General features: G+C 34.7%; 1 protein-coding gene across 1 annotated transcript; it reads right to left on the bottom strand.

Moving 5' to 3' along the window:
• Positions 1-6,281: 6,281 nt before the first annotated feature.
• LOC111397399 (probable ATP synthase 24 kDa subunit, mitochondrial) lies at positions 6,282-10,672 on the bottom strand. The gene is made up of 7 exons (XM_023024304.1): positions 10,524-10,672; positions 10,132-10,231; positions 9,128-9,272; positions 7,635-7,745; positions 7,046-7,192; positions 6,750-6,872; positions 6,282-6,654 (listed from the first exon to the last, which is right to left on the bottom strand). The coding sequence occupies exons 1-7, from the start codon at positions 10,563-10,565 to the stop codon at positions 6,591-6,593; spliced, it is 732 nt and encodes a 243-aa protein (XP_022880072.1). The 5' UTR covers positions 10,566-10,672; the 3' UTR covers positions 6,282-6,590.
• Positions 10,673-15,418: the final 4,746 nt, after the last annotated feature.

Below are 15,418 nucleotides of genomic sequence, written 5' to 3'. Positions count from 1 at the left end.
TGTACTTTATTGCTACTTGGGTATTATGTACACCAGGACGTAAACCTTGATTTACACATATAATATATTATTGTTGATGTTTTTGGAAAATTGATTTGAGTGATTTTCTTTTAACAAATTTGAACTTGCCAATGTTACCCAAATTGGACAGAATAACATCAAGAAATGAGTAATAAAACAACAAAGAAATGCCAATGAAGGACAAAGTAACACCAAGTAAAATGGATGCAAAGTCGAGGCAAGAGTTGAACTTTTTGTTCTTAGGTCGATTTTGTCCCACAACAGTGTCTACAGATAATAGCGATCAACTCCAAGATACAACGACTACCTTCTTGTGTTTATAGCACTCTAATACCACAAGAACAACTAACCAAAAGATGGTTTTTGTACTCCTTTCCTTTGAAATGAAAGACGAATTTTATATAGAATTTTGGCTAGGATAATATGAATATTTTTTTTTTTTAAAGTCCCCCGCTCCTGGAGCAGCGTGAGTGAGGTAAATTGCAGGATGTACCCTAGCAGACCAGGGAAGAAAAGTTTGCCCGTACACTAGTGTCAACAAAGTGTCCAATTCCATATCTCAGGAATCGAACCCTCATACTGCGGTTGCCAACAAGACTGTGACTACCTCACTCCTATTCTTAGCACTACTGGGTTATGCCCCGAAGGGCAGGATAATATGAATTTTATATTATGCTATGATTGCATATGATTGGAATGTTGTAATGGACGTCCCAAGGATCTTATTTATAGAAGATGAGAGAATGTAAGTGAAGAGATACGTTCCAAAACTCACCAGCCTTCATGATGGGTGGCAATCCATTCTATTGCTGCCTTACTGCTGGAGCGTCGCTTGAGCACCAGCTGTGTTATTTTATGCAGAGACTTGTCTCTCGCTCTTATTACTAGTTCATGCTAGGCAAGTGGTGGAGTTAGGCAAATTCTTGTCCAGTTTTTCGTCTTTTCTTTCCCACTTTGGACCATAATTTCTCATTCATTCGTACTTGGTTTTGAGATTTCAAATATATCACGATCATTTACTCGACGAGTAGAATAAATTAGTACACGAAAGTCTTGTTTTTTATGGTTTTATACTTAACCACATTTTATCTCTTTTCAACCAAATTCCAACTATATATAGGCATAACTAACTAATTAAGTAGTTATCCATCAATTAAATTATATTTATAATTAATCTATTAATGACAATAGTTAACTAAAACAAAATTTAAATAAACAACAACATTACAATTAGAGACCCACTTAAATACATGGTTATCTTCAATTCTTCTTCTTATCTTCTGTAGTTCATTTCAAAGACATAACAGTATTCTTCTTCTCCAATACTATCACCATTTTTCATAAAATTCAAGCTCCCTCTCATATTTCCCATCGGTAAGTTTAATTCAATGCAAGATGGAAATAAGAAAACCAGATAACTAAGTATGTTTGGATGACATTTATCCTTGGTTCCTTCATGAAAACGAAAGCAGTAGAAACTCTGGAGGGAAGTTCTTTTTGATTGCACTTGTATGTGGTTTTAGCACATCATTTAGCACGGTGCTTAAAACAGATAAAAATTGGTTAAGTCATGTTTTCACATTTAAGTCTCTCTGACTTCTACTGAGACTTCTACTGATCTGTCCTGTACTTTTATCTAATTCTTAAGAAAAAGAGTGATACTTTAGAAGTCCAATTTGATACAAGTATTTGAAGGATTTATTGACTTAGGGTTTGCACTTCTAAAATTTTAATATGCTTCGGGACTGGTTTCTTATCATTTTTGGCTTGATTGTGGAAATGGAATAGTCAAAGAGCTGCTTTAAATCTTACATTTGTATTTGATAGAATGATAATGATTATTTTGAAATATTGCATCATTTTGTTCTTTGCTCATGCTCGATTGGACTCGTGGTCACTCGAGTTTACAGGGAAAGGAGTCAGAATTCAAACACGGTCTTTACATCTGATCAGGGAAGTTTCTGGTGAATTTAACATATTTATGCTGTGATTTGTTTTCGACCAGACAACTCTTTGTATCTGATTTGTTAAGGTGTTAGCTTCTTGGAGATTCTAGCACAACAAAATTAGCATACCTTATCTTTTCCTTGCAAGTCCAGGTTTTTGAATTCAAGACAATTCATATTATGACTTTTATGCAACCTTACACGATTATTTTTCAGTTTAATAAGTTCAGAGTAAATAAAGAATAGACTGATTTTCTTGTCTTCATATCCAGAATATACATCAAGGTTTCCAATTGCAATTGGGTGAGCTTTCCCCAAGCCAGAGAGGAGAATGTCTTGACACCCATAAATTGGTTTGTTGATTCTATTTCTAACAAATTCCAAGCAATTTTTTGCTGGAATAAGTTGGATGTATTTTCATGGTTTCTTACCAGTTGTAACCCCATTTTCTTCGGCTTGTTGACTGCTTGACCTGGAAATTACAAAATGATATTGACAATATATTGGAGGTTAGTTTTTTGGGATCTGAGTTCTATTTATCATATTAAGGTTTTGTTATAGATCGTGGGGGAGCCACATTTCAATAGCTAGCTGTTAAAGTTAGAGAATTCAAGTCTATATAAACTTCACACGAAAGCCCACATTTTCGATGGGAGATCCAAATCCCGTACCTTGTAATGGGAACCATGACAATCAACCATGCTCTTTAGTCTTGATGCCTACAACAACAGGCTTAGCACTAGCCACTTCTAGTCCCAGACAAACACTTCATGCCGGCCTCACCTTCAATGCCGCATGATTGCAACTAGGAGACGTGTTGACTTGCTCTAATACAATTGTTATTGATCTTGGCATAGCCATACCTCAAAAGCTAGTTGTTGAGTTGAAGATTCAGGTTTGTGTAAACCTCAAACGGAAAGCCCATACTCTCGATGTGGTATCCGATTCCATACCTTGCAATGGAACCATGAAGCTTTCTATTTTTATTTTCATATTTATGGTACATATGATATTTGAGCAGACTGAGTGATCCTTTCTATAGCATTATCCAAAATGGCTTAGCTTTTAGCCAATGCTGTTGTTGGATTTCTGAAGGAAGCAATTCTTCTTCCTGATCTTATCATGAAAATCCATGGATTTGTAAAATCTCTATCATCTACTTGCTTCCAAGAATATCCAAAAAAACAATACATGGTTCAACCATATCATGAACCTTGGTTCCGTAACTGTTCTTCTTGCAACATTTATGCCCCATGTATAAACATGTAGAGCAAAAATATGATGCGTTCCAACATGAATTGACACCAGTATACGGCAAATTTGTTGCTCGATGTTTATGAGTTTTCCCAATCTCTCTTTCTTTTTGTTACTGGTGTCTGAAACTGAAGCAGTCTGTATTGCATCAAGAGAGAACAAAATCATCTCCAGAATTATTAACATGTTCTTGAAAAGCTTCCTAGTGATGCTCGATGTCAAGCCAGAAAATATTTGGTTTAACCATTCCCGTAGAATGTCAAGCAAAATTCCCTGGAAAAAGACAGAAACACATTCGAATGATTATTTAATGTGATAAATGTTCATGTTCGTAAGGACAGCAGGAAACATACCAATCTCACAGATACTCTTCGGCTCTCAGTCAATCTTCAATCTGTACCAGGAACAGAAGACAATGCCTTTGACGCACAGAATGGTAGAAAATCCCAAGGGAATACAATGCAAAAGAAACTGAAACATTCAAGATTGTAGGTATTTTACATTCCCAAAGCCGACAAGCAACAACAGAAAATTGAAAGAACGCCAAGATTTTTTGTCCGTAGGCCCGGATGTTAATCCACAAAGGGCTAATCACCGTGTTGAGCATCCACTTTAAGTGGTCCAGAAGTTGGTCCAGACAGACAGTACAGACAGACCGTACAGGGTTGCAGCTGGCACAATGGTGCAATTAGACAGATTACTGTGATTTATGAGATTAAGAACACTATCTACACTAAACACCGGAGAGAATTAAATTAATATTATTTGTTCTAATACGGTGGGCCAAATGCACACTCAATAATGTATTTGGCATGGATATAATAGTTAATCTTGATTAGCTTTGGTGTTATGACGTTTGAATTTGTTACATTTCCATTATTCAAATTTTGTAGAATCAAACAGTTCTCTATGAGCGGTGTCAAAATTTATCAAATATTTGGGAAGCTCTATAAAGAACTACACATAATATTCTCCAATCGTGTTGAGTCGACCAGTTGTGCTCTTGAGTGGACTTCTTCGACTTGATTTGCAAAACATTTATTTTTGAAGCCAATAACTATATAAACACCCAGAATTGGATAAGGGAATTCTTTTATTTAGTTTAATTGAGGGATTTGTTATTACTAGTAAAAGTTGAATAGGCTTATCTTAATCAAAGAAGCCCCCAAAACCCCAATCAAAATATTTTTTTTATTATTGCATGGGATGTGATCCACCCAACCTCCCACACGAATTCCATACTTTTCACCAATTGAGTACTTCATCTAAATTGGTTGTTCATTTTACATATTATATTTATGATATAAATATCCAAGATAAACTCACTAATATCACTATATGCCAAACATGCACGCCTATTATGATCTACTTGGTTTCAACTAATATCGCAGGACTTGAAGAACCAGGAGGCAACAGTGACTGGTTTTGTTTATCCCAAAAAGGTGGTGAAGGCTGCTAAAGCAACTGGGAAAAAGTCTTAGCCATGGCCATAGTTGCCGTACACAATGATAGCTAACTATTAGTACAAGAAATCAAAAATAACCCAAAGTTCATACAAGTATCTCAAAGATTTACAACCAAAAGACTCATTAGCATCAGGATATCATCGATATTGGGCTCAGTCACATTGTGCCCTTCTGTACAAATCAAAAGAACCAACCCAAACCCTCAATGGCAAATCGAAGCTACTTCAACGAACTAGAAGTCCCCAAATCGAGACTCAAAATCACACAAAAAAACAGCAACCAAAAGTTGAAGATCGACACAGAGAAGACAAAGGGAAAGGGAAAAAACTCAGAGAGAAGATTCTAGAATCCACACAAAGAAATCAATCAGAAAAAGTGATTAAGACTATAGCCGCATCAATTTAATTTAAATTTTTCTCTCTCTTATTTTCAACCTCACAATCTTCAATAAAATAATAATTTACGTAAATCGAAAACTTTTCATTCTTTTACAATCATTCATTTTTCAAAAAAAATTATTCTCCCATTATAAATCCAAATAATGGGGGCGAAACGAGGGCTATACCCAACCATCACTGTAGATCTCAGATGAAATCAACAGTACAGAACAACAGATGATTTCTCACCATTTGAGGCAACTAAAGTCACTCATTCAAAGTGCGAGTTTGGCCAAATATTTGGGCTTGGGGAGTGGGCTTCTTCATTGAATTGTCGGGCAATGGAAATATAAATCGACAAGTGGGCTTAGCCCAGTTTTCATCATATCCCAATTTTTTGGACAGGGTTTTGGCATCACAACTCAAACAGTCACCCTTGTGTTGCTGGAGTTTATGACGAAATGGCACCTCCTAATTATGTCAGAGGCACTGATGATTCAGCTATTGCAACTCTAAATCCAGTTGAAGAACAGTACATTCTCTTGTTTAGTGATGATAATCCAAATACATGCCCTATCATGTAATTGAGATTAACCATGGAATTTATGTTTTTAATCATTCTTTTGCTTGTGTCTTCATCTCCATCCTATTACCATGTTCGGTAACTTGATCGGACTATACAAGACAACTTATAAGTTTTATTACATCTTTCTTCATCGATTATGTTCAATTTGATCTATTTTAACTTACTAATATCTCTTACCGTTTAGTTTTCACTTATAAGAAAAAAATTAATTTTAATTGAAAAAATTCACCTAATGTAAAGATTCATTCATAAGTTAAATCACAAATAAATTTACTTATTACAGTAAAAATATTCAACTTATAAGTAAATTTACCTACAAGTAAAAAAAATATCATCGATTAAAATTTCTTTTCAGCACTTTTATGTTCTCTATTATGGTATACTAGAATAATCTACATTAATCATATCCCCCTTAATTCCATCCCTGTTAAGATAACAAACATTCCCTTATTCAATATTGTATACCGAACGCAACCTAAATTATTTACATAATACTAGGTTCGTATGCTACTAAATTTATTTATTTATTTATTTATTGTTTTGCACAAGGTTGTTGGAGACAAAATTAACACCAAAGGCCATCCCCATTGTAATTAAGCAATTACACGACATTTACGAGATGAAAACATTCTGGTCTGGTCACAATAGGGAGTTAAAGATTAGAAATGGAAATACAAGCTCCACTTTTCAAGTATAAATACAGTAGAATTGGTGTTGGCCTCAAGAACGGCATACAGAAAAACAAGAAACGTTGCAACGTATTAACCAAGATTCAATACGTATGCAGACAAATTTTCTGCCGTACCATTATTAATAACAAGACTTTATTATGTCTTCGATACTCTTCAATCTGTCAGTAGCACGATATCTCCTTTAAATCGTATGAGGAGATCACTGAAGGTCGAAAGAAAAGAAATAAAGTTCGAAGAAAATTTTAGTCTCAGATGAAGTTTCGGATGTCTAATGACTTCACGTTGGGCATTTCTTCATCTTTGAACTCCTCCCTAGCAAAATAATATAAACCTCAACAATAAAATTCGTGTTTAGGGAAATTTATGCTGTGACCGCTAAACTTGTATGTGGAATTAAGAAGATATACCGCTTCTTCTGAGTGTCCATTGCTTCAAGAGCATCCTTCTTCAGCTCCTCCAGCTGAGCTTTTGCTATTTTGAATTCCAACTGTTCTTCGTATTTGGGCAGATCTTCTCTACGTATGCCAAGTCTACACAAGTAGAATGGTAAAACTGTAAAATACAGTAAGAAACACCCAGACTTTTACCCACATAGCATTTTCACCATGCTAGGCAGACTACAAAACTTGTAAATAAAACGACGACCCACAACATAGACCAAATGACACACACTGCAAATTCCAAGCTTGTTCATGGAGCTTACTTTTGGTTGATCTTATCAAATTCTGTCATTAGGAGGGCCATTCCCTTCTTATCATTCCTCATAAGTGGTTTCTTTAGTTCTTGCTCAACTTTTTCCAATGCATCCATCATCATAGCCTCTGCACCCTGTTCATCAGTAAGGCCCCTCCTGCCAAAACATTATGAAATGAATATGAATGAAGGAGAAGAGGACTGGATAAAGAGCATATGCCTAGCTCCAACATCAAGGTGCTCCAAGAAGAAGGTTTCATCGTAATACTGTCAACATAATGGCGGAGAATAAAAGGGCCACAGAACTATTTAAGCATATAAAAGAGTTCGTAGAATAGCAGGAAAATCCCATGACACAGGCGTCCAAAGATAATTCACGGAGTATCTGAGAATAATGGTATACAAGCCTAACTTTAAGAAACTACTGCAAAGATAATCACTTCATGTTTTAGACTTGGAAATTCAACGATTATAAAATCCCCCAAATTTCAAATGTACATTTTCGGAGGAAGTTGTCATACAAAAAATTCATCCATAAATTAGAAGAAAGGAAAACTTTATATCGATATCAATACATCCAATAGAGAAAAAGTACATACTTGATCCTAATCTCCTTCAATGCCAGTAAATAAGATCGAGCATCCGGAATACCCTGTGTTCGTGACTCGATAGTGTATTTGATCCTCTGTGACTCTGAAAACAGATCAGCTCTGCACATATAAAACAAATCATTAAACAAATAAACAGAATATAATCAAATTAAGACCCAACAATAGTAAGCTTAATATAATTGACAAAGAAGGATAAAACAACAAAAACAGAAAACCAGGGTTGGACTCCCAAACCTTTCGCGTGGTGTGGTTATGGTCTTGAACCTTCAAAAGTGAGGTTTTGGGTGCCCTAACCAATTTGAATATGTGAAATTAGATCCACATGTGACGAAAATCATCAATTTGGACATTAAAATTGCACGCAACTATCAGTTGGAGATGAATGTAAGTGGTTAAACAGTTTTGCCATCTAACTGTGATCATGTGAAAGCCATATGCGATTTGAACTTCTAAATTAATAGTTTCAGTCACGTGGGGACTCGTATTCATTTATTTAAATAGATTGGACACTCAAAACCTCACTTTTGAAGGTTGAGGACTATAATCACACTATGTTAAAGCTCAGGAAGCTCAGCCCTTATTTCACCCCATGAAAATGATCTAGCAATTATATAACAGGTGAGGTAAGGAGAAAAGTCAACATTAACAGAAGCATAGAGTGCAAAATAAACGTGATCACATGAAACTTGGGCAGAAATTATAACAGCTACAATTAATGCATAGAAAAGGAAACAACAATAAAGCAAATAATATAAAGGCCCTTAGGAAGCAAAAAGATACAATTATAAGTCAAACATGTCAATAATACATTTTAATAAAAAAATAAAAAATAAAAAATAAAAGATAATCAAAATTCTAGAACCATGTCAATGACAAGTGATCAAAGAGTCACTCAAATTGCGCATGGCGATGAAATGACATGACGAGTTAATAAATTGTCTCATGCTCGATGTGCACAGCGCTATATGCTTTATGTGAGTGAGAATGAACACTAACTACAATACCATGTTTCTCAAACTGCTGGCGACCTTCAAGAACAACTGTCAGATATTTGTCTGGGATATCTTTAACCTAGTCCACATGCATAGTAATTTAACCAAGATATAGTTCCAACAGGCGAGCAGTGAATAAAATGAACTTCACACCGAGATGCTCAAGCCAATAGTCAGTTAAAACTGAAGGTGCAAAATTATTTAAAATTAACCTATCTACATCTCTCACTTTCAATATAAAATTTTACTATTACGAGACGCGGAGTAGCTCTTAAACCAATGAGCTTACGGCTTTAGCGAAGGTCTCCTTATTTATGACGAAATTTAGATCAGGTTGCGTGAAAGGAAAGCGAGTTAGCGAGTTAAAGAATGAGAATCCAAGTTTTTCATTCTGGGTAGAGGAGCGTTTTGTAAACAAGATTAGATATGGAAAACTTGGACAGGCCCACTAAACCAAGACTTTCTACTAAAACAGCTAAAAGATCTTACTTCTGTCTTACAGTCTTCATGACTCTGGCATATTCAGACACAGCAGCAGGATCATCAGGATCTATGGTGATCTTCTCTTTTTGGAGAATCCCAAGGGCTGTCTCAAATTTCTTTTTCACCTCCAGAAAAATTCCCTTCAACATCTCTTCAGATGTACGTGCAAGTCAGAAGCTCAAAACTTACAATATTATACACAGGCACACAGCATAACATATTTCTTTAATCATACGTATATTGGAAGTGTTGGAAACGTAAATCATTTAGAACCATTGACGTCATAGCTCAACGCCCTAAATATAAAGGATATAGCGTGTAATATCTGAAGTTTTTATTTTCATTTCGGGTTCAAATACCAGTGTGTTGTAACATCATTGACATAGAAAAAATTGGAGAACCCACAACAGATCTATTTTTTCAAATTAAAAAGAAAAAGAAAAAGAAATGAGTAACGTCAATGAAATAAAAAAAATTGGAAGTCGAGTCCTTTCATAAACATGAATTGTTAACCATCAGTGCTGCCATCTTTCCTATGAAAAAGAAATCGACCACATAGCAAACTAGCATCGCATCATCCTCTAAACAGGGATTTCACCAATCACGTCACCATCAGTGATTATTATTAGAAAATCTTTCCCAAAGTTGCTATGATGCTATCTAAATATCATTTACGCATCTAGCTCAACCAACCCTGGTTCCTCTGGTAATGCTTCTTGGTGGTTCTCTCACAAATTCATTTATAATTTAATTCTTCAACTTGTGTTATACACGTTAAACAGGTGTAAACTGCTCAAAACATATTTTTCGGATAGTTCGTTCTATTTTCCTAAATTCAGTTCCACGCCTTTAGACTGCTAATTTTGTAGTGTTAAGATTAACTAAAACAAGGGCTTAGATGTTCTTAGCCATTATCAAGAAAGAATCCATTTTAATCCCACCACCAACACCAGACTTAAATAATCACAACACTCCAATAATTGTTGTGAGGCTTAACAAAAACGACTCACCATCACCCTTCAGAGCAGAGGGAGCAGAACCAGTGGCTTTGGCAAATGAACGAGCAGAACTCGCCTGCTCCGGTTGCAGGATCATATGCCCAGTATACACCTACAAAAATAAAAAAATAAAAAATAAAAAGATTTCAGACGAATCATCCACATTTTATCGAATTCAAAAATATTAATAATAACAACAAAAACAGTAATAATTAGAGACGCAAATGTAAAATATTTTTGAAATACAAATTTAAATTTCTCCTTCACAAAAAAATAAACTAAAACCCTACCCGTTAATTTATACAAAAGTAAAAACATTTTGGATATTTTGAGGCTAGATCTATTTATTAGAAGGAATTAAAAGAAAAAAATAATCCAAAATACAATAAAGAGATCAATGAAACCTGGCGAGTGGATCTATAGAGAAAGCGAGAGGCCAAAGGCATTTTGGGTTGGAAAAGCAACTTTCTGAGTCTCACTCTTACGAGTTATGGTGTTTCCTTTCTGGTTTTCAGCTGACTAGTTAATTTTCTTCTTCGTTTGGGGGATAGAAAAAAGAAAACTGAAAATAATACAAAAAGGCCAATAGCGTAGTATTGGTCCTACTGGTGGTCTAGTTTTATTTTCGGGCCTGTGTCCCTTGGACCGGTGGGCTTTTGTAAGCAATATCTTTCATACAGTTGTGGATCCGTGTGTTTTTAAAAGGGAGAAATTCATAATCAAGGTATATTACTTACACCAATTAAAAAATCAAGTACATAGTTCGAAAATTCAAAATTCATGTATATATTTAATTAATTAAAAATATTTATTAAATAAATATAATAAAGTTACAGTTTACGATTAATGATCACAAATTTATAATTATATGTCACAAAATTATTTACTCGATTAATGATCACAAATTCATAATTTTAGGTCACAGATTTATTTGTTAGTAACATATCATCAAATCAATTGATCATAAATTATTTCGTGGTCACAAATCAAAAATTTTATAGGTCATGGATTATTTCGAGGTCACAGATCATTCAAATTACAGGTCATATTTTATCTATGGGTCACATATTTTCAAGTTTATTGGTCACAGATTAATAATTAGTCCAATTAGTTGGTCACATGCACTAAACACCCCCACGACCTATTTTGATCCAGTACTAATCTTGATCACAATTTACCACCACATAACCACAGCTTGCACCACACCACCGTAACCTTACCACCACTGCTATAACCCAAATTGGCACCACAATCACTACCCAACCTCACTACCAAAGCCAGCACCACTACCACTAGCAAAACACACAACCAAATAGTTTGTTCACATGCATCAAACATTCCACCCCCAATTCGATCATTCAGCAATACCTAGTCTCAAATCAACCAAATAGTCGATCACAAACATTATCCCACCCCCACCTCCACCACATTATCCCCGTAACCACCACCAACAAAAAAATCAACACAAACACGCAACCATCACCACCACCATCACTGCCCCTTACCACCGGCCAAATTCAACAAAACCCCAAACGGCTAGATCCACCAACACCGCCACATTACCATGACCCGCATCACCATAGAAATCCTAGCCAACTTTCACCACCACCGCACACCACCACCACCGCTACCAACAAATATCGCAGTAAATTTAATTGGCAAATCACCAACAAAAAAAAAAAAAAACTCCCACAGTAGATCGGTTAAAAAAAAACTCCTAAAAAAGCATTGAAGCTTCGTTGTGCAGTAGCGTCGCCTTATTGTGCGTCGCGGCGTTGTCCGCAGTGAGGCACTGCCAAGTTTTTCTTAGCGATGCAACTGCTTCGCCGCTTTGAGCAGTAAGCATCGTTGCCTGCTGGTGCTGCTGTTATTTGAAGCCGCCGAAATTAAGGAAGAGAGAGGTTGAGAAGATGGTGCCACGCTGGATGATAGTGGGTGCAACGCCAGAATAGTGAGGGAAGAGGTAGGTCGAGATAGAGAGGAGAGAAATAGGGACAGAAAGAAGGAAAGGGAGAGAGAGAGATGAGTGTTTTGGAGAAAAATGATTTAGGGTTTGTGTGGGATATTAACTCAATACCTATATTTTGATTAAAAATTCTTTTCACCTAATTTTTGCACTTTGAAATTAAAATGCTCTTGTCTGTGTAATTACCACTTTTTAAAATTAAAATTTGATCAATTAAAAAATAGGAAAAAATTCATAACGTTTAGATATCACCTATTTCAAAATTAAGAATAAAAATTTCAATTTTTAAAAATCAAATATTTATTAAATTTTTTTATGATTAAATTTATTTATTAAATATATTAAGCTCATATATCTATTTATATAATTTGGTCGCAAATTAACGATTTAATTATTTACATATTATTTTTCGATTACAAATCAGAATTTTAATATGTCACAAATTATTTTATGATCACAACTAAAAAACTTTATAGGTCACAATTTATTTATCGGTCACAAGTCAAAAATTTGTAATTTACTAATTATTTATCGGTTACAAATCACAAATGTTATAAGTCACAAATTATTATATAATCACAAATTATCAAATTATAGGTCACAAATTAATAATTTAGGTCATACATTATTTTTTGATCACAATTTATCTTTTTTATTAATCACATATTATTTATTGATCACAGCTTAAACAATTTAATGGTCACGGTCAACTAAATCATTTGTGGCCATCACCAGCACTTGTGACCACCACCTCAACACTATTACAAACCGCATCACCACCAAAATTGTCGTCGCCAAAGCCACTACCACCCAATCCCTACCTCCATCCCGACCACAATCACAACCACTGCTAGAGCACCACCAATGCCATTACGACGATCACCACCACCACCATCGGATGCACCCCCCAAATCCATCCTACCAACTCTAAATTTACCATCAGAAGTGCCCAATCTATCACCACCACAGCCAATAAAACCACCCCAACATCACCACATCATGGAAACCACCACCACTAACAAATAAAAATCAATCAAATATTCATGCCCAAAAACCATTCAAAAGATAATTTCAAAACCATGGTGAATCCAAAACAACAGATCTGAAACCACAACCACCGTCGTCATCACCAACACCGCCAATATTCTTCACCTAGCTGGAAGCCATTCCACGGATGTATCACGCCACCTTCATCCTCTTCAACAATCTCATAGCACATCGTTAGAACGGCTCTGCACTTCTGCACAGCGATACCATAGTCCCATTGAATTAGGACGCAAAGAGGCTTTGGTGTGCATCTTCGAATAGCAAATCCATTTACAGTGGAGAATTTGGGCAGTTTACAAATATTGACTTCAATTAATTTGGACACAGAGAGAGGATGAGAAAGTGGAGAGAGACTGAGGGGAAATGGATATATAATTAATTTATAACGATAATATATTTATCTAATAATAATATATTAATTAACAAAATATCTGATTTTTGAAATAGTAAATATAGCATATGATTTATGAAATGGGATCTTTAAAAGTAGGATCTATGTAGTTTTCACTAAAAAAATATATGGAAATTATAGCTACTCTTTAAAATGCCAAATTCAAAAATCAGATTTTAAAAATTTTTTGTTCAAAAATCAGATAATCTCTTAAATATCAATAAAAATATTATAAAATTAAATTTAATCTGCATATTCACTCTTTCATTTTCAAACCCTAATCATTTTTCCATTTCTTCTCTCTCTACCCTCTTCTTTCTCTCTGTACATTCTCTCCCTTCTCTCTATTGCAATCATCATCAGAGATGCCCTCTCCACCGTAACAGCATTGGTTTGAAGTAACCAACATTGTTGGAAGACACATCATTTTGATGCATCCAACGTTGCTGCGAACTGGCATTGTAACCGACGCAATTTCCACTATGTAGTGGAGTCTCTATTTTCACCACTGTACAGCCTCCCTAACAGCGACGTGAGTGATGCTCAAGTAGTCTTTGACGCTGCAGTGGAGAAATATGGTGATGCTGCTTGTAGTGGTGTTGGTGTTGATGTTGTGTTGGATTGGTGGTGTTGTGGATGCTGTGGTGGTGATTTTCGATTTCCATGGTGTGTGGTAGTGGTGGTTTTTCGTTGCTGTGGTGGTCGTGGTGCGAGGAATGGGATTGTATGTTTGTGACTAATTATTTGACTATGTGTGACCAATAAATTAGGGCCAATTGGCACAAAATGTTCCTACCTTTCAAGTTTATTGTGAAAAACGTGCTTACCTTTCATTTTTTGACATTTTTGCCTCTATTTCCACTTTTCTTTACGCTGAACATCCTTTTTACCAATTTTTTTTTACGCAAAATGACCAAAATACCCTCATATTTAAATACTAGTCTTCATCTCATGGGTTGCACAAATATTGTATTTATTATGTTATTATTAGTGTAGAATGTGTAGAATTTAGAAAAAGTTTTTGAAGTTTTTGAAAATGAGAAATATTTGTGTCCTTGTTGTTTTTATAGTCATTTTTATAAGTTATTTTAATTTCTAAACCATTTGTTTAATGTAGATGAATTTTTTTTTTTCTACATTTTAGCATAAGAAGGCGTTCACATTTTCGTTTGTTTCCCCGGTATTTGAGAAAAAACTACACCATTTTGTTTAATTAGTACAGTGATATTTCCCCTTTCTCACCCGAAATTCTTTACTTTTTCACATAAATTACACCTTATTTCTTCTTCTCTTATCCCTTCTTTAAAGTTTAATGTGTACTTCTTATTTCTATTTTGTTTTTATTATTTGTGTATTAATAAATTTGTTTTTCAGATTTTTCCAGTGTCCAATCTTAGATTTGATTTTTTTATAGTGGTAAGTTACTTTCCTTTTTTTCCCTTCTTTTCTCCTTCTTTGGTTATTTGCTTTATATTTTTTCACTTTTTTTCCTCTTTTTTTCAATTGGCTTCTATTAATTTTTTTTTTTTTTTGAAAAATATATACTATTGGATCTTTTTATTTTTTTAGTTAGTTGACTCAAAATTTTGAGAATTTTGGGTTAGAATGTGTTATTTAGTTGTCTGTAATTTTGTATTGTCTTTGCTAAAATTCACTTTTGAAATTCCTTTGGTCTTTTGTATTTGTGTTATTTCCATGAAGATTTGTAATGTTATGAGAAGTGGAAATGTTTGATTAATTGAGGGAATGGTTTTAAGGGAATGAATTGGTTGAGGTTTGGAAGTTCCAAACTTCGAAATTAATGGAATTGGTTTCATTTAAAGGTATTATATTAATGGTGATACATGTAGATATATACAATGATTTATCAACTTTGATTGAAAAGAGCATACCTT

Source organism: Olea europaea, chromosome 7 (genome assembly GCF_002742605.1).
Source record: "Olea europaea var. sylvestris chromosome 7, O_europaea_v1, whole genome shotgun sequence".
Classification (NCBI taxonomy): domain Eukaryota; kingdom Viridiplantae; phylum Streptophyta; class Magnoliopsida; order Lamiales; family Oleaceae; genus Olea; species Olea europaea.
This window is presented reverse-complemented; position numbering and strand designations above follow the sequence as displayed.